The sequence below is a fragment of the Juglans regia genome, chromosome 8 (genome assembly GCF_001411555.2).
Source record: "Juglans regia cultivar Chandler chromosome 8, Walnut 2.0, whole genome shotgun sequence".
Lineage (NCBI taxonomy): Eukaryota > Viridiplantae > Streptophyta > Magnoliopsida > Fagales > Juglandaceae > Juglans > Juglans regia.
The window spans coordinates 23,890,656-23,917,933 of NC_049908.1; the positions used below are offsets into that span (position 1 = coordinate 23,890,656).

The 27,278-nt window shown below is 37.6% G+C and overlaps 2 protein-coding genes across 2 annotated transcripts; both read left to right on the forward strand.

Annotated features, from left to right (window-relative positions):
* The first annotated feature begins 2,761 nt into the window (after nt 1-2,761).
* LOC109001666 (3-dehydroquinate synthase, chloroplastic-like) lies at nt 2,762-7,118 on the forward strand. The gene is made up of 8 exons (XM_018979037.2): nt 2,762-3,495; nt 4,036-4,186; nt 4,275-4,442; nt 4,545-4,771; nt 5,127-5,250; nt 6,292-6,354; nt 6,436-6,579; nt 6,664-7,118. The coding sequence occupies exons 1-8, from the start codon at nt 3,119-3,121 to the stop codon at nt 6,793-6,795; spliced, it is 1,386 nt and encodes a 461-aa protein (XP_018834582.2). The 5' UTR covers nt 2,762-3,118; the 3' UTR covers nt 6,796-7,118.
* A 15,786-nt stretch (nt 7,119-22,904) lies between these two features.
* LOC109020817 (rac-like GTP-binding protein RHO1) lies at nt 22,905-26,382 on the forward strand. Its single transcript, XM_019003335.2, has 7 exons — nt 22,905-23,476; nt 24,147-24,234; nt 24,311-24,420; nt 24,544-24,607; nt 25,648-25,712; nt 25,839-25,904; nt 25,990-26,382. The coding sequence occupies exons 1-7, from the start codon at nt 23,378-23,380 to the stop codon at nt 26,089-26,091; spliced, it is 594 nt and encodes a 197-aa protein (XP_018858880.1). The 5' UTR covers nt 22,905-23,377; the 3' UTR covers nt 26,092-26,382.
* Nucleotides 26,383-27,278: the final 896 nt, after the last annotated feature.

The window sequence follows — 27,278 nt, forward strand, 5'->3', positions numbered from 1 at the left end:
CCAAAATTTCTTTCAACAATGAAAGCTTTTAAAGGAAATGAATCATACAAACATAGCCCTTGTCCCCAAAATTGATTGTCCAAATATTGTCCATAATTTTCGCCCAATCAGTCTCGCAAACGTCATATATAAAATCATTGCAAAAATCCTGGCCAATAGACTCAGAAAACTCTTGCCAAACATCATATCCCCTAATCAAACTGCTTTTGTTCCGGGAAGACTCATCCAAGAGAACACCAACCTTGCCCAAGAAATTTTCCATCCTTTAAAAAAGAAAAGAGGAAAACAAGGACTCATGGCCGCAAAGATTGATATGGAAAAAACTTTTGACTACTTAGAATGGTCTTTTATTCTTAACATCTTCAAAAGCTTGGGATTCAGTCATACTTGGATAAACTTGATAAAAGAATGCCTCTCGACTGTCTCGTACTCCATCCTTCTCAATGGATCCCCTACTGGCATGATTCACCCTTCCCGTGGAATCCGTCAAGGCGATCCCCTCTCCCCTTTCCTCTTTATCCTTGCAAGCGAAGGTCTTTCAAGACTTATTCATAGGGAGGAATCTTTAAACAACTTAGAGGGCATAAATATCATGAGAGGAGGTTCAAAAATTTCCCACCTCCTATTTGCGGATGATCTCATTTTCTTTGGAAAAGCATCTCTATCCACTGCCACAACTTTTGCTTGATGCATAGCCACTTATACTCAATGGTCTGGGCAGAAAATCAATCAAAGCAAATCCACAATCCATTTCAGCAATAACACTCTCCCTGTCACCAAAAGAGAGATAAAAGACCTCCTCAACTTCAAAACTTGCCCAACAAAACTCAGATACCTTGGTTTGCCTCTCTTCATTGGTCACTCTTAAAAGGAAATTTTCCAAGAGGTTTTAGGTAAAATTGAATCAAAACTCCAGGCTTGGAAATCAAAGCTCCTCTCTCAAGCTAGTAGAACTATCTTAATCAAAACGATGGCATCTTCCATTCCCACTCATATCATGACCACTTGCAAAATGCCAAAAGCTGTCTCCTCAAAAATCGATACACTTTTTAGAAATTTCTGGTGGAACAAAGACACAACCAGGAAAAAATGGTTTCTTTACAAAATCTTGGGATTCTTTGTGCTTACCAAAGTCTTTAGGTGGTCTAGATCTTAAGCAATGCTCCCTTTTCAATATAACCTTAATCTAAAAATTTGCTTGGTCCATCATAAATGACTCCAACAGCCTCTGGAAATATTACTTAACTGGAAAATACCTTAAAAACTCCAGCTTCTTTGATGTCCAAATGAGACCAACTGACTCTTGGTTCTGGAAATGCCTCCTCAAACAAAGAGATTTTCTTAAATCCAGTTTCTGTTACCAAATAAACAATGAAATTTCAACAAGAGTCTGGGAAGACCCGTGGGTCCCAACCCTTCCTTCTCATATCCCTCAACCGAATCCAAATATAAACTGGACTGAGCCAAATCTGAGAGTTGCTGAACTCACACTAGAAGAACCAAGGAGATGGAATACCCTCCTCCTTCAAACTCTTTTCTCATCAGATTCGGCTAAAGAAATTTCCAAAATCCCGTTGTCCAACCATAACTTTTCCACAATTGAGGACAAAATTAAATGGAAACATCATTATTCTAGTATCTTCTCGGTAAAATCTGCTTATGCAGCCATGCTCCTTCCTATTGATAATCTTGTTCCCAACACTCATTGGAAGAATTTATGGAAACTCCAAATTTAGGATAGATTAAAGCTTCTCCTTTGGAAGGTATCACAAAATATCCTACCTACTAGAGTACTCTTGAAAAGAATTGCTAACCTGGATGAGAACCAAACTCTTTGCCCTCTGTGTCACTCTGAAGAAGAAACCATCTCTCATCTCACTCTCAGTTGTTGTTATACTAGAACTCTTTGGAGACAATCTAATTGGCCAATAGACACCACAAAATTCACCTCACACCCAATCTCGGAATGGATTAGCGTCATCTTATCTCCCACTACATCCTTGAATATACCTGAGGAGGAGTCTCAATCATTCCAAATTTTTGCAGCACTGGCCATTGACAACATTTGGTTTCTCCGTAATAAAGTCATCCATGAGTCTGTTAATCCCTCTCACACTTGGTTAATCACAAAAGTTTCAAAATCACTCTTAGATTACAAAACAGCTTGGGAAGAAAAAAAATGGACCTGTCTGTGGGAAGGCAAAACAAGCTTGCAGGCTACTACATCATTCAGTTTGACATAGCAGTCAGATCTGAAGGCACAACCATGGCAACCACTTGCTGCTCAGACCAAGGCGACCTCCTCTTTGCAATTACAAGTCTGATTTCCAGCAAGAATTCGAATATTGGGTGGCCACCGCTACACTGATAGGAATCAAGAAGCAAATTTTCGTGCATTCAGGAAAATTCACATTGAAGGAGACTCGCTACAGACAATCCATGCAATTCTTGGAGAAAATCAACCAATAGATTGGGAAATGGAAGCAGTCACCAATGACATCAAATTCACTCTTACAGATTTTACAGCTTGGTCAGCAAAAAAAAATTCATCAATCTAAAAATTGATGTGCGTATAACTTAGCGCAATGGGCAGCATCCAACCATCTTTATGGAAGCTTACCCATCTCCACTATCCCACCCTGCATTTTACATTTCCATAGTAGTAAAAACCCTCCGTGCAATTAAGCTTGTATTTTATCACAACATGTATATGTTTCTTTATTAATGTTATCTACCTTGTTGAAAAAATAAAAAATAAAAAGCTCCGACTCGATCTCACGTCTGTACCACTGGCAACACAACTGACATTTTGGTACGGGTAATTTGGTGGCAGAACTGCAGATGCTATCAAACTTTCCAAGTCTATTCATGGGAGGTTGGTTGGAAGTTAGAACTTGGGGGGAGGAAGAAGACGACGGCCGACAGGTAACTCCCCTGGAAGAGGACAAGTAGGTCCGCGTCCGAGCGTCCTTAACCAATCGCCCGCTTCACCTACCCTCTCTTTTTTTCACAAAAATCCCACCTCACCGGGACGAACGAGCGCAGCCTCAACTCCTCTCTCTCTCTCTCTCTCTCTCTCTCTCCCACCAACCTTTAACTCGAGCCCGGAACAGAGCCCATGGCTGCAACCGCGAATCCGTTCTCTGTTTCCGTCTCATCCAAACCAACCGGGGGCTCCGCTTTCCCTAAACTCAACGACTCGGCCGACTTCTTCCTTCGCGTTCAGAACCCTCTTAAGTCGGTCTCCCTCCGGTCTTCGTTTGTTTCTCGGGGTTCGATCGAGTTGAGTTTGAGCCGGGGAGGGGGCTCGGTGACGAGTGCGAAACGAGGAGCGAGGTCGGCGAGGATACGCGCGAGTTTGTCTCAGGTTATGGACCAATCAGTGACTAAGACGGATCCTATAGCTCCAACAACTGTGGACGTCGATTTGGGCGACCGCAGCTACCCGATTTACATCGGATCGGGACTTCTTGATCAACCTCACCTTCTCCAGAGGTATTTCAATTAATCAAAATTTACTCCTTGATTATACTTATTTCTATTGATTAATGTCTATTTTGAGAAAATACTGGATTTAATAGTTTTCTTCAATCTTCGTGTTACATTCCTGCGTTCTGCTTTCCAGCTACAAGTGCATCAAACCAAAACAAAAGGAAGAAAAATAACGAAGTCTCGTTATGTCTGAGCGAATTGGTTAATATCATGTGTGGAATCACTATGAATTAGGTCGAATACCCGTTAATGCTTCTTGAATTTGTTACTTTGGTTTGAATTATTATTTGGATTTTCATAGAACCGAAAGATCCTTCTATTCTGAAAAAATAGGTAGCATCTAATAATATATTAAAATGTTATAGTGCATTTTGGCTTATGCTCTCTTTAGAAGTTCTTTAGAAATTTTATAATGCATTTTTGGAAGTTTTCGTGCAGTGAATGCAAAATCAGCTGACGGACCCAACTTGCTTTAATATTTAGAAAAGCTTGCATTTTTTTTATTGCAGATTTGTCAATAATCAGTTGACTGTTATGTCATAGGCATGTTCATGGGAAGAGAGTTCTTGTGGTCACTAACGACACAGTAGCGCCCCTCTACCTGAATAAGGTTGTTGAAGCTTTAACTAAGGGAAACCCAAATGTATCAGTTGAGAGTGTGATTTTACCAGATGGCGAAAAATACAAGCAGATGGTTAGTATTTTGAGGTTTGAAATTGACTTTTGTGTTTGGGTGTAATGGATGTTCCATTAATCAATTAATTGCATATTTTATCCAATAGGATACTCTTATGAAAATCTTTGACAAGGCCATTGAGTCACGATTGGACCGACGTTGTACATTTATTGCCCTTGGAGGTGGCGTGATTGGGGACATGTGTGGCTTTGCTGCTGCGTCCTTTCTCCGTGGTGTTAATTTCATTCAGATTCCTACAACAGTGATGGCTCAGGTCTGTCAAATTCGTTAATTTATTTTTAGCCCCTCAAATATTCACATTAATGTTTTTAATTCCTTCATTATTGTATATTTTTAATGGTATTTTTTTTTTCAGGTGGATTCTTCTGTTGGTGGCAAAACTGGGATAAACCATCGCCTTGGGAAGAACTTGATTGGAGCCTTTTACCAACCTCAATGTGTACTTATAGACACAGACACATTGAACACGTTGCCAGATAGGGAACTGGCATCGGGGCTTGCTGAGGTTATAAAATATGGGCTTATTAGGGATGCTGAATTTTTTGAGTGGCAGGAAAAGAATATGCAGGCATTAATGGCTAGGTATAAATACAATAAGGGAAAAAACTTCCAACCTATGACAATGACCTGTTTGAGTATTTTCATGAAAATAAAACACCTCGTGGGACATGAAACATTGGAAAAACTTGTTCAAAAAAGCATTTTGAATATTGGTGGTTCTTTAAGGCCTTTGGAATGTTTATATTTTATTTTAATTTTGTTCTAGTATAGCTTTATTGTGCATTTTGGCTTATGCTCTCTTTTCTCTGCATATTGCAGGCTACTTTTTGTATTTTTAATTTTTTAGACATGCTTACTCATTCGTGCAATTATTATGTCTTATACTCTCTTTATAGAGAACAATCATGCATGAATATAATGGGTTAGTTCATTGCAGGGATCCAAGTGCACTGACTTATGCTATAAAACGGTCATGTGAAAACAAGGCTGAGGTCGTGTCCCTAGATGAGAAGGAAAGTGGACTGAGGGCAACACTGAACTTGGGACATACATTTGGCCATGTGAGTTATTGGTTAATAGTATTTATTCTAGCTTGCACAACTGCAAGCTTTGTGCTTAGCAATTCTAGTTTATGTGAGCATTTGTTTTGACTCAACTAATCTGTAACTCTAATAAATATGAGTTGGCAGAGTTGCGCCACTGCATTTCACTGGAGTGGATTGAGAAAAGATGTAAATTTTTTTCAAAGTAGTATGCATTTTTTCAGGGGATTTTATCAAGTGAGACAAACTAATCTTGCTTTTGTACTCTGTTGATGTTGATGATGTTTCTTGGATGGAGTAGAACTTGAGGGTTGGATACCAATCATGCACATGCTGTTGTTGTTGGCGATTTGTTGGGCCAGTTCACCTCTGCCTCAGGCACTCTCACCAGAATCCAATTTAACCATTGTCGGCTATAAAATCTTTAACCAACCTGACGTTATAGAATTGTGTCAAAAAAACAAATGTCTGTAGAAACTGTAGATGCCCAAAAATGGTCAATCCACTGACATTTTTTAAAAATTGACCTCTCTGATGTTGGCTTAATTATTCTGGGGTATCATACTCGTTAAATTACTCTGGTCTTCTTTATCAATTTTAATGGAATCCGAAAAGTAGTAGAGGGAATTATTTTAGCTTATGATTGAGTGATTGTGATGTGGATGTTTCTCGTGCTAATCATTGACCGCATTTTATGTTGTCTGCTTGCATGGGTGAGATCTTATATAATTATTTGTATGTTTTGGGTTATTATGTTCTATAAATCTTTGGTTGGAGTCACCCTAGGGAATTGCCTGCTTGGCCTCCTGTCCTCCTCTGTGCAAATGTGCAACTAATATTAACATGTGGATTCCAGCTTGTAAAGTTTATCAGTATACCTTTTACAGTTTGACCGTAAGACTCAAATTTTATAATAATAATCATAATTATTATTATTATTATTTGAGATGTATGTGTACTTAGGAGTTAGGCCATTGTATGATCAGTGCATTCTGTATTTTCCTGTCAGAAGTAGGTCCTTTTTTTAATCCTTTCTCGTCATGTGCCACATCTTTCTAGGCAATAGAAACTGGGTTTGGCTATGGACAGTGGCTCCATGGAGAAGCTGTTGCTGCTGGCACGGTATTGTGCTCTCTCCTTACCAGGCATGGCTCTTCCTATGTCCCACGTTTATGTTAAAGGAAGTTATTTTCCAATTTTCAGGTCATGGCTGTTGACATGTCATATCGCCTTGGTTGGATTGATGATTCTATTGTGAAGCGAGCCCGCGACATTCTACAGCAGGCTAAGTTGCCTACTACTCCTCCCAACACCATGACTGTGGAAATGTTCAAGTCTGTTATGGCGGTAAGATAGTGAGGCCGCCATTATAAATTGCAGCTGAGATTGGTTTGTCTCATCCTTAATTCCTCTGTCCTTTTGGTATGGCAGGTTGATAAGAAGGTAGCTGATGGGCTATTGAGGCTGATCCTTTTAAAAGGTCCTCTAGGCAATTGTGTTTTTACCGGTGATTATGATAGAAAGGCCCTTGATGAAACACTCCGTGCATTTTGTAAGTCCTGACTCAATATCTGAATCTGCTTTTGGTCTCAGCTGTGTGCAATTTTTCTTTTTGTGCTCCTGGTCTTCCTAAAGTCTGTCGGCAAGAGCTTTACCAATTTCTAATTTTAAGTGTAGCATGTTTAATAATTCATTTCTGTGTATTCATAATTCATTAGTCAGTTAGTCCTTCGGCATCCAAGTTTCAATTTAGAGATCTTTCCGTGTGTTTCTTTTGGCGAGTCTGAAGTAGTTGGAAGTATCTGTAAGCAATAAGCTATGACTTCATTGCAAGCCTATATGGAAATGACGAGAAATAAATGTGGCTGTGCATCAATTTATTTTTATTCTTACTTATTAGAGTATTCTCATTGGTTCCCTAAATTTTAGCTAAAAGTGACACTTTCTATAATTTTATCTTAAATTTTACTCATCTTAAAAAAACCTTCGGCATCTCATTCCTTATTATTTCTCTATTTTATTAAAATAATATTTTTCTATTATTTCTTTATTACTTTTTTTTCTCACTTCTATTTTCATTCTTAACCTCTAACTCTTGTCTTATTCTCTTCTTTTCAAATATCACATTCTAATAATTTTATAAATACTTATACGATTTTTTTTTCCAGATACAATATTATTTTTCAATCCAACATCGGAATTAGAAATAATATTTTTTTTATTATGTGCATTTTTCAATGTGATGGTATTTTTTAATATGATTTTGTCTACATATACTTAAGTAATATTTGATTTGCATTTGTCTAACGGTAACAGTTTTTTCATTTTCATATAACGGTAATATTTTTTTTTTAGTTTCTCTAACAATAATACCTATCTGCGTATTGATGATAAAATTTTTTGTCATTTCTCTAATGGTAATTTTTTTTTTCTTTTCTCCAACGGTAACATTTTTTATCCTATATGTAACGGTAATTTTTTCTTCTATAAATACGTCTTGTGCTTGCATTCATATTCTCAGAAACCCAAGTCTCATTTGATCTAAGAATCGAAATTCAACATTCCCCATCATCTCCAACTCTCTTTATCAAATGACTCGTTCATTCTTTCACAAATTGCTCATATATTTGTCCGTTGAAGATGAGTTAGATTTTGTTCTTAATATCGAGGCTGATTAAGAGTCATCAAGGCATCGTGGCAATCGTCAATGTCGTAAGTTTATTCGGCGTGATCATATTTAAGGGTACGAGCGCTTTTTCCACAACTATTTCACAGAAAATTCAGTATATCCCTTGAATCTATCTCAAAGGAGATTTTAGATGAATTGACCCCAATTTCTCTGTATTTTAAATGAGATAGAAACTTACGAGCCCTACTTCGTTTAAAGAAGAGATAAAGCATCGGTTTATCTCTTATGCAAAAGATAATCGCAACACTTAGAATGTTGGCGTATGGGATTACTGGAGATTTTATGGATGAATACATATGTATTGGAGAAAGCAGAACAATGGAGAGCCTAAAAAAACTCTGCAAGACAATCGTAATTGTTTTTTCAGATGAATATTTACGGTCTCTAAATGCCAATGATATTGCTCGATTACTTGCGGTTGGTGAATAGCAGGGATTTCTAGGAATACTAGAAAGCATTGATTGTATACATTAGAAGTGGAAAAATTGTTCCGCTGCCTGGAAATGTATGTACTCCGGCCATATCCGTGAATTAACTATTATTTTAGAAGTAGTTGCTTCATATATGATCTTTGGATATGACATGCATTTTTTTTGTATGCCCAATTCACATAACGATATTAATGTGCTAGAGAGATATTTTATTTTCACGGAACTTACCCAAGGACATGCTCCTCCAGTTATTACACAATCAATGGTAATGACTACACTATAGGGTACTATCTTACGGATGATATTTATTCCAAGTGGTCAATGCTTGTGAAGATGATTTCATCACCCCAAAAGAATAAGAAGAAAAATTTTGCCACAGCACAAGAATCCAAAAGAAAAGATGTCAAGCGTGCATTCGGCGTACTTCAATAACGATTTGCAATCGTTCGTGGACTTTCTCGAATTTTCAAAATCAATGAGCTAACAAATATAAGGAAAGTATGTGTTATTCTACATAATATAATCATTGAGGATGATCGTGATGATAGTCAGGGTGTTAGGGACCTCGGTCAAGTCCCTAAACACTATGATCTCCACACCAATGGTGACCTAGTGATAACCGATCCTCCGTTCCTCTCTTGCTTGATTCTCAATCAATAGTGGCCAAGATGACCACTTAGGTATGGTGAGGTTAAGTGTTTAGACTAGAATGTGTGTATGGAGTGGTGGAAAAGGTTGGGAAAGTGTATGGCTACTTTGGTGAGAAGTGTTGCACGGCAATAGAAGGAATTAGGGTTGGCGCCACTTGAGATTAGGGTTTAGGGTTGGAAGATGATGATGGACGGCTAGGGTTTGTGTTTAGGGTTTTGGAATTAGGGTAAGGATGTGGTCGGCTAGGGTTGGCCGAACAAGGCTAGAGAGTGATTCTAGGAAGTTGTTCCTAAAATCTAGGACTCAATTTGGAAAGGACTTGGCCGAGTATGGTGAAGTGTTTGGGTCAACTAGGATTCCTAAATTATAGGAACATTAGTCTGACAAGTGGAGTGGGCGGCTAGGTCAAGTCCAAATAAGGCAAGTAGTAGCCGAATAGGACTTTGCACCAAGGGGGAAAGTGTGTTTTGCTAGGCTATGGTTTGAAGAGGCAAATTAAATATGGAAAGTTGACAAACAATATGTTGGTCGACTTTTATGGATTGTAAGGATTGGAAGAGCAAACTTATGAAGAACACTCAAGAACAAGAGCAAAAATACTTATGAACTTGAATGAACAAAAGAATAACAAAGATAATTCAACACTTGATTCACGAATTACACAATAATTGAATAAATCTCATATATTGATGAACACAACTTGGATTCACAAAATTCATCAAGTTGCAAGAACAAGATAAATGAATCACACTTATTCAAAGAATGACAAAATGTGATTCTCTTTTCGGGATTCATAATTTCACCCAAAAAGCCCAAGTGCAATGACACCGTTTATGATTTCTCAAACAATAGTCTTCCCTCTAGAAAATTTGCCAAAAGATGTAAAAGAAATGACTAAGGGTCATATTTATAAGAGTTACAAAGTGGAAACCCTCAATAGGTCATTTGGAAATAAATAACAATTAAATAAATAAAACGCAGTAAGATAGTGGTATGGACCACTCTTGGCCGTGACATGCATGGGCCCATTGTGGGCTAAGTGGTTGCATATTGGTCTTCGGGCTAGTCCATGGCTAGGTGGTGCGTCATGGCTTGCTGATGGTGAGCCATGTGGGTGCACTGTATGGCCCAGGTTGGTGGCCTAGGAGCTGGCTGTAAGGCATGGGCTGGAGCCATGCGCTGGATGGCATGCTTGGTGGGCATGCCACTGACCTGCTCTGCAAGGCACGGGCTGGAGCCATGCATTGAATGGCATGCCTGATGGGCATGCAACTGGCCTACTCTGCAAGGCACGGTCTGGGGCCGTGTGCTTGATGGCATGCCGTGAGGCATGCCACTAACCTCACTGGCGTGCGGTAGGATGGTAGGCATGGGCGTGCACGCGCGCGCTGGCTAGGCTGGCCGTGTGGCACATGGGCGCGCGCAGGGCCACGCGGCCCATTAGCGTGTGCATGGGCCTGCGCACTGGAATGCGCATGGGCACGTGGCACGTTGTTGCGCACAATGCCACGTGCATGGGTGCGCGGCGTTGTGTTGCGCGCATAAGCGCGCTGAGCATGCCTGCGTGCATTGCCGCTGGCATGGGCACGCAGCACATGGCTGCGCGCATGGGCAGGTACACACTAACCTCGCTAGCCCGCATGCTGGGCGTCCCGTAAGTGCCATCGTGCGGGCCAAGGCATGCATGCATGCTGGGCGCCCCGTGCGTGTCATCCCACGAGCCAAGGCATAGTTGTGGGCTAGCCAAGGTGCATATCCCCACCATGACTAAGGCATGTGCAGCATCTCTAGAGGCAACTCGACGTGGGGGTCTAACACAGGGTCCGAACATGGAGTATGATCAAGTTGATGATGATCTTCCAAAACTGTCGCGCAATACAACAATCGAATTTATCAACTTCATTCAGCACCATCATGAAATTAAAGACAGCTCGACACATCATCAACTACAAGTAGATTTAATTGAACATCAATGGCATATTTATTCCCAACAATAGAAGATAATTTTCTGTTGGATTCTTTATCTTCTCATTAGTAGCGACTATGTATTTCAGTTTCCACAATTTCCATTCCAAAAAACATGTTTTCTTCAAGAACATGCTGATTGTTACTGTAATATTTTCATTATCTATAATAGTTTAAATATTTGTAATGTCGAAAGTAATCAAGCAACATATATCCATGTTAGACTCAAAGTTGGGCGACCACATTTTTAAGCTGCCTCAATAAATACTTGCTAACGTACAAATTATAAAATACAACAAACGTGCCAAATATTTAACAATAACCCTCAACATCAGTCTCAACACTCAAGCAAGTTATACTCATGTGCCAAGCAAGTTATACAAATGTCTGAATACTGAATAAAAAATGTTACAAAAAAAAATCAAAATCAATTTTCTGATGCATTGTGTCTCGTCAAAATCTCCCTTTGAAGTTGTTGGAAATATTCCCGTTGAACTCCAGGCAACATATTCATATCGAGCAACATTACTCGCTCCTCTCTCTCCCACCGAGCGATTTCTAGTTTCTTCACCTCCAACCTGAGTCTTTCGTCCTCTTATTTAATTTTATTTCCCTCCATTTCTCGATCATATGCCACCTTCTCGACCTTGAGTCAAAAATATTTTTTCTCCTGAGCATGTGACTATTTTAGAAGAGTATACTTATGCTTGCTCAACTCCACAAGCTCATCTGATGGCCTACATTGGGCTTTACATTTTCCTTTCTCAACTTTTCTTTCCATTGGCTTATCCAATTTGATGACATCATTATTCACAACATTCTCGGCATCTGTACCACCAACTGAATTCATAGGTGGATCAGGTGCAACTACTGAGGTACGCGAATATGTCAGGGACAATGTCGACCTTCGCTTCATCCTTTGTACAATGCTGAATCCATTTCGGTTGGTCCTTCAACAGCTGTCAACAATGTTCGAATTGAAAGGATGTTTTCTCAAGCGATTGGTTCATGATCTTCACTTTGTCAAATTTCCAATTCAAGCATAAAATCAAAGAATTAACCACCCACTAAAGATAAAGGAAACATAATGCATAAATATCATAAATAAGTGCAACAATAATATAAAAGTGAATGCTTATATCTTGTCTTGATCAGTCATGCCACTTTGATTCAACCCTTCAACTTGGGTGAGTTTAACACAAAATTTGTTTGTCCCCTTTTGAATGACAGCCCACCGATGTATTAAGGACCTAACACTCCGCTCATTTGTACTTTTTTTATACTCATTGAAGTATTGACTAATTTTTTTTCAAAGTTGAGCGTGCTTTTGGTTCATTCCCTGGATGGCATCAATGCTACTATTCAGCTATGTAGAGACAAGCAACTTGTGTTCTTCGAGGGTGAAGTTTACACCCTTGACTGATTTTCTTTGAGAGGGAGGCTCTACTTGGGGTGGGGGTGAAGAGTCATTCAAAGTCACGGGAGATTGTTCACCTTGACCACCATAAATGTGGTCAAATTCAGGTTCTTAAGTCAACAGGCTGGTGAAGAACATATTTCTATGCTATTGTGAATCCATCTCTAAAAAGTTGTAAACACATAAATGTGGTACACATGTTAGACAATTAAGAACAATATTTGCAAGTGATTTGGTAGCCAGCTCAGAAATCCTATGGTAACATATGACCACACTTGACACCCTCCCGCATGGTTGCAACAACCGGTTGCCACTATTTATTGGCCATCCAGGTTACCATGCCATGGAGGTGTGTGCCAAAGTGCTAAATGTCCCCACGAGGATTTTCTCATCATCACAACCGAGAGGTTAGAGAACTCAAATCTAATAACAAAATCAATTTGCAAAATAGAAAATAAGAGCATTCTCGTCCGCTTCCCTTAACACTTGTGTATTTTGAATGTGGCTCAGAATGGTTTATAGAATTTACATCATGTGTGAGATAGGAGCCCAACATCAAATGGCAGCAAAACCTTACCCAAACCTCAGTTGCCTTTTGTGAAAATTATCACAAACTGCAATATGGTCATCCAGGTGAGGATTACCCTGCCATATCAATGGGGTCCCACTAACACTTATGAATTAACCCCCACTAACACCATCATCACAGCCTAACAATAAACATACAACCTCCCATCACCACGAGAAATAATTATCCATCAGTACCAAACACTGCAAAGGTTCCAATAGGATAGAGCAATTCACATCCGAGGGGTTAGAGAAGGAAAATCCAATACTAAGCAGCATGCAAAATGAATAAGAACATAAAAACAGAAATTAGAAAGTAGCTCATTTAGTCCAAACTAGATAATTCAAACCAACAACAAGTCAGTCCATGGGAACAATAGCAAAGATACCACAAAATCAATTAATAGCAAGGTAATGTCAATTAACACATGCAACCAACAAATCCAAACTGTGCAATTCCACAACATTCAACAATGGCAGATTCGGATTTCAGTGTGCCCTGCATCATATAAAGATCAAATATGCATACAACCAACGAAATACCACAATAACATAGATATAATTTGCTAAAAGAACAAACAATTTTCACAAACCAATTGGTGCAATGTCTCAGATTCAGCCATGGCATATACATTAGAGCACAAGTCCAAAGATACACAAAGAGACTAATGATTCAAATCATGAAAGAATAGTCTGAATAATATGAAAATTGGGTGAAGGAAAGAACAATTCAAAATGAACTCAGTCGCCTATCTTTTGACAAGTTAATCAAAGTCATTTAAACTCAATCAGTTCCATTAACTTATTTATTTCCATTTTCTGAACAAGGTGAGCAAACCAAAGTGATAATTGAAGCTAAACAAAGCCAACACATTTAAAGCCAATCAAAGTGAGGTGTAAGAAGAAGAAAAAAATACCAATTATCCAAATCCAAACTAGAGCTGCAAATTTTTTAATCTGAATCTTCCATTTTGAGTGCCCAAATACATACAACGAACAAGTCCAAATTGTGCGATTCCACAACATTCAACCATGGCAGATTTAAATTTCAAATTTCAGTGTGCCCTATATTAAAATAATAACAAAATCGGGTGAAGGAAAGATCAAGAAAAAATGAACTTATTCCCAGTTTTTTTGACAACTTAATCAAAATTCTTTAAACTCAAGAATTTCCATTAACTTTTATATCTCAATTTTCTGAACAAGGTGACTAATTGGATAAAAACTGAAGCTAAAGAAAGTCAACCCAAACAAAGCCAATCAAAGTGAGGTGTAAGAAGAACAAAAACCAATGATCCAAATCCAAACATAGATGCCCAAATTTATGTTGACAATAATAGTATTGAGTGTCAAAATACAACAAGTCTAAACTGAGTACATGTCCAACATTCAACCATGGTAGATTTCAGTGTGACCTGAATCATACAAAAAGACAACATGCAAAAAATACTCGAAATTGCTCAAATTTGCTCAAAGAACAAACAATTTCCTCAAACATATAAGAGTAATGTCTCAGATTCACCCATGACAGATACATGCATTGATTGTGCCGTGAATGATACACAGATCCATTATCCATTCAAACCCTAGAGCACCAAATAAAATGCAGGGTTCTCGAATTTCAAAGGTCAAGTAGATCGAGAAACATAGAACCAAGAAGTCGAAAAGGTAACACATGAAAACCATGCAGATACATGCATGAAAGTTGCGTTGAATATGGGTCAGAGATCCATGAATATTCAAACCCTAGAGCACTAATTTAAATCAAGGGTGCTCGGATTTCAGTGGCCAAAATGACAAATACAATAATATTTAAACTTGAAAATGTATCAAATTCAACCATGGGAGAAAGACTCAGTGTGTTCGATTTGTGCAAGAGAGGACAGAGTCCAGCCATGGAGAAAAGAAGAGAGAATATGTGAGAGAGAAGAGATAACTTACATATATTCGGGCCGATGAAGAGAAGCCATCGTCAATGGTGGCAAACGGTGCGAGAGAGAGCCTCCTTGAACGAGGGCAATTGAGAGTAGAGAGAGGAACACGCGGGACCAACAACACGAAATGAAGTGGATGGGCGATTGGGGATATACAGTATTTGGAGAACCACTGTAGCTCCCCTAAATGAAATCCCTAATTTAAGGAATGAGATGTGAGGGTATTTTTTGGCTTCCCCCAGAATTTGTCTCTGAATTTTAGAGATAACAGTAGTTTAGGGCACCGGATGGGAATGCTTTTATCTATCGAGTAAAAAGAAGTTTGTGCAGTCGGTGTGCGATGCTAGCCTTTGAAACAGATCAAATATTTTTCTCTTGTTTCTTATATTGGAACTTAATAGAATTGCAGAGGAATTCTTGAGTAACTTTTAGGAGTTCCAAACATCTGCTCTCCATACATATAATGTCCCTTGGTCATCTTGCAATGTTCAGTTCTATAACATTGTTTCTCCCTTATCAACACCCTTGTCCTCAAGGAGTCATTCTCTGCCAATGAATAAGAACTTCAGCTTGCTCATTTCGGCTTCTCGCATCTATGATCGCAATTTGTACAAGTTTTCACTAAAGGCTTATCCCATAAGGTAGCTGGTTAAAAACTGCTACATGGTCTCCCAAGTCCCAACTTCCTTTTGATTCGTCATGTAGCCGTAAGACTAAAATATTGTTCAAAGTTGAGATAGGGAGTTGATATGATATAATATGCGATAAGATGAGATGAGATGAGATGAAAATTGAATAAAATATTATTTGAATATTATTTTTTAAAGTTATTTTTGTTTTGAGATTTGAAAAAGTTAAATTATTTATTATATTTTATTTGAAAGTTTGAGAAAATTTAAATAATTAAATGAGATGAAATAAATTGAAATAGTTTCACTATCCAAACCAGGCCTAAGAAAAGGAGACAAAAGATTCTCATTTTCGAAATAAATCCTAATATTCAGATAAAATCCAAATTCGATGCGAATTCTATCCATCGAGTAAAAAGAAGTTTGTGCAGTCGGTGTGCGATGCTAGCCTTTGAAACAGATCAAATATTTTTTCTCTTGTTTCTTATATTGGAACTTAAAAGAATTGTAGAGGAATTCTTGAGTATCTTTTAGGAGTTCCAAACATATGCTCTCCATACATATCATGTCCCTTGGTCATCTTGCAATGTTCAGTTCTATAACATTGTTTCTCCCTTATCAACACCCTTGTCCTCAAGGAGTCATTCTCTGCCAATGAATAAGAACTTCAGCTTGCTCTTTTCGGCTTCTCGCATCTATGACCGCAATTTGTACAAGTCCCATTTTCACTAAAGGCTCATCCCATAAGATAGCTGGTTAAAAACTGCTACATGGTCTCCCAAGTCCCAACTTCCTTTTGATTCGTCATGTAGCCGTAAGACTAAAATATTGTTCAAAGTTGAGATAGGGAGTTGATATGATATAAGATGCGATGAGGTGAGATGAGATGAAAATTGAATAAAATATTATTTGAATATTATTTTTTAATATTATTTTTGTTTTGAGATTTGAAAAAGTTAAATTATTTATTATATTTTGTTTGAAAGTTTGAGAAAATTTAAATAATTAAATGAGATGAAATAAATTGAAATAGTTTCACTATCCAAACCAGGCCTAAGAAAAGGAGACAAAAAATTCTCATTTTCGAAATAAATCCTAATATTCAGATAAAATCCAAATTCGATGCAAATTCTGGCTCAAACCTCCCAATGATGGTTAATTTGTGCACGAGAAAAGCTTGTTGCAAGGGCCCTATGCAAGCGGCGTGCAAACGGGGCCTACGTGGCATAATACAAAACGATTCGTTTTGTTTGGGTCTCCGTAGTTCCCTCAATTCCCTCCCTCCCTCCCTACCTTTATGTCTTACTTTTGCACGAAGCTTCATTCCTAGCTATCGTCGGTGCGAAGCGGCTCCTCGAGTAGAAGTCCCTCCCCCTCTAGGCGATCCCTCAGCATGTCTATCCTCGGTTCGTCTCCCGTAGAACCGATTCCACCGCGGCCTCTTGTCTCCCATGAATGCGAGATAGACGGTCAGTTTCCCTATCCCAAACCCTAACCCACCTTAAGCCGCCCCAATCTCGCTCATACCGAAACCCTAACCCACCTTAAGCTGCCTCGATCTAGCTCATGCCGAAACCCTAACCCGCCTCCCAAAACCCTAACCCTAGCCCTAGCCCTCCCCAATCTCGTTCACCCAAAAACCCTAGCCCTAGCCTGCCCCGATCTCATTCATCCAGAAACCCTAGCCCTAGCCCGCCCCAATCTTGTTCATCCAGAAACCCTAGCCCTAGCCCGCCCCATCCTGTTCATCCCGAAACCTAGCCCAAGCGGTAATATTATTAGGTCAGAGGTAATATTGATTTTGAATTTATTATTTGTTGTCGAATCTTTGATGGGGCAGATTGTGGATTTACTCTGTGAAGTTGTTTTTTAGTTTATTTGAACAAGTATGAGATTCTGATATTCCTATGGTAATTGTTAGGCCAGAGGTAATATTGATATTGAATTTTTGTGCTGTTGAATTTTTCACGGGGCAGCTTCTGGATTTACTCTATGAAGTTGTTCTTTAGTTTATTTGAACAAGTATGAGTAACTGATATTCCTATGTTAATTATTAGGTCAGAGGATAGATTGAGATTGAATTTTTGTACTGTTGTCGAATTTCTGTTGGGGCAGATTCTGGATTTACTCTGTGAAGTTGTTCTCTACTTTATTGTTTTTGAACAACTAATCAAACATATTAAGAGGTAATATTGAACACATATGAGTGAATCAGTTTATTGTTTTTGTTCCTATGGTAATTGTTAGGTCAGAAGTAATATCTCTTGATTCAATTTATTTATTTATTGTTGTCGAATTTGTCATGGGGTGGCTTAACGTGGATTTATTCTTTGTCCTAGTTATCTAGTTTATTGTATTTGAACAAGTATTGAGACTATTGTAATGAAGTTATTTTTAGTTTAAAGTGACTATTGTAAGTATGAGACTACTCTACTTCTTGGGGCAGACTATTGTTTCCAATTCATTAGACTAATGTAACAAATAAGTAGTTATCTTTTGTTCTCTAGTTTATTCTGTGAAGTTGTCCTCTATTTTTTGTTCAATATATTCTCTGGATTTTGATCCTCACCCCAGCTTTTGTTTGTTTGTTCTCCTGTCTATTGTCTGTCTATTGTAATGTTGATAATTATTCTGGAATTTCAACTCTGTCCTTCTGTTATTTTACTTATTCAAATAAACAAAAATTTTGGCAGCTTAGATTACAGAAGTTGGGGTTTTTTTCCTCCTTCTATTGCTATGGTAGCCTAGGTATAACTACAGCAGGCAGTGACACCATTGGATTCAGTGACCCTTAAGTTTTCAGAAATATGTATCTTTTGATATGTGTGCCTTTCCCTTGTGCTTATTGTTGAATGTTAGAATGTCGTCATCAACTCTATCTTCTTCATCCTCTGGTATACGTACTTGTCAACCATTACAGTCTTACACATTGAAGTTAACTGTATAGGACACAAGCTTACTGAACTCTTCAACACGAACTTCATCTTCCACCAGATATGTTTTCATTACACCATCCTCATTGAGTAGACATGGATCCATATCGAGCACACACATTACTTGCTGCTGGACTTTCTTAAATTTAGCATTCGTGTACAACTCTTGAAATCTCTTTTCAATTAGAGATCTAGATATACAGGGAATGGTGACGCTAAATGTGTGGAAGTCTGTATTGTTTTCATTTTCAATTTTCTTCCTCAGCGCACTGTCAAACTGGTCGACAAACTCCTTCAAGTTTGTCCTCGCATGAACATAACCATCAAAAAAAGCATTCATACTTTCACTGCGCTGGGTTGTACTCATTCCAGCCCAGAAGTGCTCTTTTAAGAATACCGGTACCCAATGCTAACGCTCATCATATAAACTTTTCAACCAGACATTCTCATGTAAATCGTATGTGTTAAGTAACTCATCCCAACATTTCTCAAACTCCTCAATTGTTTGAGTGTCGTACACACATTTTATTAGGTGACTTTTTAGTCCACTTTTGTAGGCAGCATATGACCCAAGTTTCTCGGGAACTTTTTTCAATATATGCCATAAACAGAATCTATGCCGACTTTCTGGAAAGACATTAGCAATTGCGTTTTTCATTACTCTATCTTAATCAGTAATAATAGCTTTTGGAGGTATACCATCCATACACTGCAACCATGTCTGGAATAACCATGTAAAGGTCTCTGTATCCTCACATGAAATCAACCCCGCTCCCAAAAGAATGGATTGTCCGTGGTGGTTTACACCAACAAATGGTGCAAATGGAATCCCATATCTATTCGTGAGGTATGTAGTGTCAAATGTGACAACATCACCAAAATACTGGTAGGCTGCCCTACTGCGTGGATCTGTCCAAAATACATTCTTTAGCTTCCCATCATCACTTAAATCCATCGATGCAAAAAAACCATTATTCTTGTACTGCATCCTCAAAAAATAATCTCGAAGTGCTCCAGCACCACCTGCACTAAGTCGTAGATGACGTGCCTTGTCTATATAATTACGACAATCCTTTTCCAAAAACGGGAGGTTCTCGAAGCCACCAGCACCAACGACAAGAGATCCGAAACTCTTATTCATCCGGATCTCAGCCAAGTCGTTTGTATCTAGGACTCTTTTTACAGTCTCACTCACTTCTCTGTTACAACGAAAGAAACGAGATTTCTTTGGACTGAAGCCGTGATTATGTGTATTATGGACTGTTGTCAACCGCATCTTTCCATGAACCTTTAAAGCATTAATCATTGCCTTACAATCCGTCTTTCCTGTTGGGCGTGGTGTTGCGACGTTCAAACTCTTAATCCGGGCCTTCCCTCTACGGGTACAACCAAGAGTGACATATCTGATACTTTGATCATCTCCCCTCTCACTCCTTTGTGTCATCACCCCAAATCCGCATTTCTTAGCATAATCCTTATAATAGATATGTAAATCTTCAAAAGAATTGAATTACATCCCTGACCTTGGCTCCTCAATTATATCATCACCATCGGTTTGCACTAACTGTGGTGAACCAGTAGTGCAATCGTCGGTTTCTCGTGATTCGGATCTATCCTCTTTACTTTCTTCATCAACAATTGAGTTTGTACATGGCACTTCAGTTTCCCTACAATCGGGTCTATCCTCTGAACAACCCATTGCGCTCGTTGTGGAACTTGTAGCGATGTGAGGAGTCGGAGGTCCAATCCCATATTGAAATGGGTAACCAACATTATGCTTAAAAAAAAAAATTACAAGAGCAATTAAACTCTAAAAAACCCCCCACATAACAAACAAGAAGACGTTGAAAACCATCTGAATGTTACTGGGATATTGGCTGCCATCTGGATATGGCAAAAAAGCTGGTGACCGTGTAGGCACTGGTCCATAGTAACTGTGCATGTGATTTGGAAAGTTGGCTAAACCCGTTTGAGGGATGTCCTAACATAAAAATAATAATGATAATTAGGATGAGAAACATTGAGTAGACCATTTCCAATAAGTTTTTGAAATATGAAATAACATATTGAGGTAGGGGTGTTTGAGCGAGATGGTGTTAGCGGATTTGAGTGTTCTTCCCCTTTTCCAATGTCCTGTACACATTGTTCAATATCCAAGGTCAGTCTTTGGGAAGAATACTAAGTGAACAAACAAGTGGAATGTCTTGAGCATGCATTTTTAATTAATCATACCAGACAATAATAATTATAGCTTTGCAATAAGGTATCAAAACTACAACTTTTGACTGCTAGGGTCCAAACAAATGTTTCTTGTATATAAAAATCAAAGACCAAGTTTCAAGCCCCAATTCCACAACATTGTAAATTTGTATATAGAGAGGCAGTCAATATTTTCTAAAAATAGGATACCATTAGCACCTCCTTTAAACAAAGATTGGAACTCTCATATCTTAAAAACATAACTCAACACTCCTCAAAGAGTCCCTAAAACACCAATCTAAAAATTACTAAATCAGATATAAGCTTCATCTGATCAAAGCACAACTCTATAATGAAAATTGTGAGAATGGTAACTAGAACGAAAAATTCGACTACAAATGACTGCATCCATAACTTAGAGGTAGCAATTAATTTGTATTGAGAGCTCAGCAGAAACAAGTTCGAATATTATGCTTTTTTCTTTTTTTTTTTTTACTCAGAAACATGAATTTCATTCACATGAGTATGCATTTATACGGCATAAACACACGAACGGAGCTAGAAACGAGCTGGGTTTCCAAACACACAAAAAAAGGTGCTTTACCATTGTACGTGTTCCAGTTGATATCCACCGTGCTGGACCAGTTCACCTCACAGCTCCATTTGAAGACCACGAAATCCTAGAGTTTTCGAGAGAGAGTCGATTTGAAGCTGAAAACTGTTACACCTCCTTAACTCCTGCAAACAAACAGCACAAAAATGTAAGAGCAAACCCAACAAGATGAAGAACGTGCGAGAAAGACACCCACGCCGAGCAAACCCAGGAAGATGAAGAACGGTTGAGCAAACCCAGGAAGATGAAGAACGTGCGACAAAGACCACGCTGAAAATCACCCACGACCCACGCCGAAGACAACGCAAACTTACGATCTGAAGGAAAAACACCAGCCGAAGATCTTTGTATCGACGTCGAGCACTAAAGCGGGAATCTCTTCACACCAGCAGAAGACGAGAGAGGTCGAGCGGGAATCCAAAACAAAAGAGAAATGAAAGCACGGGTTATTCTGTTTATTTTTTATTTTTTTATTTTTATTTTTTTTAAATCAGCTGACGTGGTATTATGCCACGTTAGCTGTTTACTCGCCGCTTGCACTTGGCGACTGTACCTAGAAGGAGTGTTTGTGCACATAGCCTATGTAACAATACATGTCAAACCTCATCCACTGAATTGATTTGTATATAATGACTTTATTATGCAAAATTTTATATGAAAACAAAATTTAGTATACATTGAGCATTTAAGCCCTTCAGTCAAAAACTGAAACATTGATTTTTCATCAAGTAAAATAGATTCGTCTAAACACAATTAAAGCACAAATTTATAATTTTTTAAAGTTTTTCGTTTAGATACAAGAAATATTTCATTTAATTTTATCTCATCTCATCATTATAATTTTTTTAAATTTTTATATAAAATATAATAAATAATTTAATTTTTTTAAATCTTAAAATTAATAATAATATTAAAAAATAATATTTAATTAAATATTTTAATTTTTATATCATCTCATCGACTCAATATCAAAACGGTTACTAAAAGTTTTTTTTGTATGGTATGGCGATTCTTTAGGCCCGACCGCCTTTGTGACCTCTCAAATAGGCCTGTTTCAGTCATCTTCGATCGGACAACTGATGATAGCACCTTGAGTGATAGATGCTAGAGTTTTTTAATTGAAATTTCTGACCATTTCTCAAAAATTAAAATGGCAGCCAATGGTTTTTCCCTTTTTACGATTGACGTGTTAATATATTATGAATAATGTTATTTTATCTCTTTAATTTATTCTTAATCACTTATATATTTAATTTTTTTTAATTTTTTTAATAATTAATGTAAATATTTTTAAAAAATATTTTTAAAAAAATACAATTTACTCCCGACGGCACACAAAATAAGCACTTGCAGATGGTAGAGTGGCACCACTCATATATTATATGTATAATATTGCGCAAAATTGTATTTACAGATATCGTGTTAAAATAGTTTATGCGTATGTTAAAAATTATAATAAATTAAAATGAAATGAGTTGAGATAAAAATTAAAAGTTAAATAAAATAATATTAAAAAAATTTAAAAAAATTATAATATTAAAAAGATATTAAATTTTTATGCCTTAAATCGTATGAGAGAGAGAGAGAGAGGGTCTCGTGGTGTATAGCAGTGACTCGGAAAGGAAATAATAAATTAAAATTTAGAAAAGAAAAGCCTTTGGCGCGAGGGTTGGGGGTAGCGAGTAGTTTGTTGGCCAAGATTGGTGCTCAAACGAACGCTTCAACGGCATTATTTCCCGGCCATCAATTCTAATGGGTCTTTCTATTTCTCTCTCTCTCAGTTGTTTCAACCAAAATCCCCCCACTTCCTCCCATTTCTAGGGTTGGGGCTCCGAATCCTCCACTCCTCCCTTCATTTCACACGGTGCTTTTCTTTTAATTGTTCTTTGCATTTCTAAATTTAGGATAATTTGTTCATTGTTTTAGGGTTGTCTTGAAAATTTCTCTGTTTCTTTTTCCGCACATACTTGTGATTGAAGAACAAGAACAAGAAGACGCAGTAGAGGTTCCAGATTAAGGTGGTGTGTCGTGTGTGTATCCGTGTGATCAGGTCCTCAGGTGAAAGATCTGAGGCTCACATATAATATTTATAATTGTAATTAGATTACTGAAAGAAAATGAGCGCTTCGAGGTTTATTAAGTGCGTCACGGTCGGTGACGGAGCTGTGGGTAAAACTTGCTTGCTAATTTCCTATACCAGCAATACCTTCCCCACGGTGAGTCCCGGTTCTTTGTATCTTCGTTCCGTCGTATAATTGTGGGGCCATGATTGTGTTCGGTTATTTTTTCTTTCATTCTTTCTGTTTAGTTTCGTGTTCTACCGCGGGAAATATGATTAGAAACGAAATTTGATTGGTTTTTATGCCGTCATTGGTTTATTTGGAAAACGAGAATGAGAGAAAAGAAAATAAAGAGGCTTAAATTTGGTTAAAAATGGTTTATACGTAGGGGCGGCGTGCAAATCAAAATGAGAGTTTGTGGTTCATGTATTATCTATCCTCGGCTTAACTAGGTACAGGCATTGAAATGTTGGTATATGATTATTTCATTTGTACCAACGTTTGGCTTAATTAGTCAAAGATGTTATCTTTATTATGTGTGGCTTTCAAGTTGGAAGTGAGTAATGAATTTCTTTAAGATTTGGTTTGCATGGTTTTGATCTGGATAAGAATATTTGAAATCTTATGTACTCATTTCAAATGCATGTCCTTTTTATGAATTTTCAATTTTGATATGTTTCTGTATTATGTTCACCCTGCCAAACAAATTGAAGTACATCTGCAATATCATTTCGCCAATTTTTATTCATGCACGTTATAAAGTTTGGGGTGTTGATTTAATGCAATGTGGGGACCTTTATAACTATTTACATTTTGTGGGAAACAGGATTATGTGCCTACTGTTTTCGACAATTTCAGTGCAAACGTGGTTGTCAATGGGAGCACTGTTAACCTGGGGTTGTGGGATACTGCTGGTAGGTTTGCAAAAGTCACCATTTTCTGTCTATAAGTCTATATTTACTGAGTCTGAATTTAATACTTGTAAAACAGGACAGGAGGACTATAATAGGTTAAGACCTTTGAGTTATCGTGGAGCAGATGTTTTCATTCTGGCCTTTTCTCTCATTAGTAAGGCCAGTTTTGAAAATGTTTCTAAGAAGGTGAGAATTTTGTTGGACTAATTCTTTTCTTTTTTCTATTTTTTAAAAAAAGCAAAGAATACCTTTGAGATGAGAAATTTTTAATGTTCTGACAAATTCTGCTTTCACTGGATTCTCTTATAGTGGATTCCGGAGTTGAAGCATTATGCACCTGGTGTCCCAATAGTTCTTGTTGGAACAAAGCTTGGTACGAATTTTCTTTCCTATAATGTGGTAATCGATGTGCTATATGTTGTAGACAAAAACAGTTTGGGTTCAATTTCGCACCAGGAGATCCATCGGATTATATGACACATGGTTCTAGTGGTCGGGTTCATATATCGGTGGTTTACTCCCCAATAGTGGGTACGAAGGACCTGGCCATGGTGACATTGCACACCAAAAACATTGATGTAGCTATATTAGCTGCTGTCCTTAGCTTCTTGCTTCTGCAGAGGGAATTTTCTCCTCAGATATTTGTTTATTTATTTCGGTCTTTAAGTTCGTCTCAACATTCTTGTTAAACATGTCTGATGTGATTACGGTCTATTGTAATTCCTACGGCTTTGAACCATCTATCTTTTGTCCAATTTCAATGCCGTATGCACTTATTAAGCTCAAGTGGCATTAATTTTTTTTTCTTCTTTGATTAACGGCTTAAGTGACATTATTAGTAGTTTTGTTGATCAGTTATGCATCAATTTACTTATCAAAAAAAATGCATCAGTGTTATTTCTTCTCAAATGTTTTTGTAGGTCATACCATGATAGTATTTTGATAGCTATGTTTTGTAATTAATAAATTTGAAGGTACTTGTATGTTCATTGAACTCTACCATGATTAAGATTCATGCTGACATCTTGCTGTGAGTGCTTTTAGCAGTTCTTTAAGTATAAACTTATATTGAGCGTACTTATCAGATATCTTGTGTGTATCTATATATGTTGGAATTTCTATATGTAAATGGGGGCTTGTTGGCTTGCTGCGGGTATTATTCAACTTTTACATGAATAAAATATACAAAAGACTGAAATTATTGCTGCACAAGCTTGGGAAAGGCTTTGAATGTACGTTGATGTTTGTGCATGTGCATATGTATTGTGATTTCTCATTCTTTCTTACTAAAAAATGGTTATGTACAGTGCTCATTTCAGTACTGTTTTCTTTACCAGATTGCTCTTAAGTTTATGTAATGAGTTTTAAAATTATGAAAAATTCCTTACTGTTTTGCAATTTATTGTGGACCAGATCTTCGGGATGATAACCAGTTCTGTATTGACCATCCCGGTGCAGTGCCCATTTATACTGCTCAAGTAAAGACTTTTGCTTCGTATATTCTGATGATAGATTGCTCAATTATTTCACTTTACAGTTTTGTTTTGTTTTGTTTTGTTTTTTTTAATTTCTAAATACTTTAAAAACTATTTTTCTACTTCAAGGGAGAAGAGCTGAGGAAGCTGATTGGTGCACCTGCGTATATCGAATGCAGTTCAAAAACACAGCAGGCATAAATATATCTTTTTTCAAAAGCATTCATGTTTTTTATGAAGCCAATGGCTTTTAATTCATTTACGGAATTGTAACTTGCAGAATGTGAAGGCAGTCTTTGATGCGGCCATTAGGGTTGTTCTTCAACCTTCCAAGCAGAAGTCAAAGAAGGGCAAAGGACATATGAATTGCTCAATCTTGTGATCAAATAGGTGTGTAAAGAGATAAACAGCTGCCTATCACTCTCTGTCTTACCCTTGCCCTTCCTTCCCTTCCTCTCTTCTCTCTTCCCTTTGCCCTTCCTTGAAGAGGCTGAGTCAGGTGGTTTAAACTGCTTTCTTGGAATTGTTATGATCTCTAATTTTTTAATCTGATTACATGGTTCCCATTTTTATTTACCTGGAGTTGTTCTATCGACGTATTAAAAGAAAAAGAAAACCTATGTAGAGTAGTTTGATGTATTGAGAGCAGTTGGAAACATATTTAATGCTCTAAGGGCTTGCCATTTGTGTGATTTTACGAAGTCTGTGTATCGTCTTTACAACATGATAGTTTCTAACGTGCATCGTGGATTTCCTTAAAATTATATACTAGTAGCCCTTGCTTGCTGATCACCTTGTTCATGAAAACTATGCCATATATAGGGGAAAAAAAAAACAAAACGAAACAAAAAAACTGAAAAAGCTTTCGAAAAGAAGGGAGAAAATTGTGAATAATTTTTTATTTTAAATAAGTTTTGTATTTGAAGTTGGGAAAATAAATAGAATTAAAAAGATGTTAAATATAATTTTTTAGGAGTATGTTTTAGTCAGGTGTTTGTAAAAGTGGCTTTCATTTCTTCATTTGGATAATAATTGAATGAAACATTGAAAAGCTGAAGTAGTGAATATTTTTTAGATTAAATTTATTGAAAACTAAAACATAATTTGGGAAATTTCTCCAAACCAAACATGGCCTTAGTTTTTGGCAAATTCAAAAGAACCAGTTTACGTCCAAGTTGAAAAAAGCCAGCAATTGAATGGTACTGTCATCCCAGAGTCTGTAGTACCTCCAAGGGGGCTGAGAGCCTTCTTTAGTTTACCAGGAGAATTTTAATTGGGACAATTGGAGTGTGCAACTTCTGATCTAAGATAATATAGTTTTAGGCTTTGGAATGGTCTGAATTGGGTCTAGGATCATGAACTAAAGCTCATGCAGCCAATGACCCACTTTCCATATGGTTGCTTTAGCAGCGTTATGAATAGCCTCAAACCTGGTTGAATTTCTAGGCAACCATAACTACCAAAGTATAAGGGATGGAACCAGGGAAGCTGTGAGGCTAGCTTGATCAGTACCCTTAAAGAAATGACAGTGTCAAGGGAGCGACAATGGTGCCCCTGCATTGTCGACAA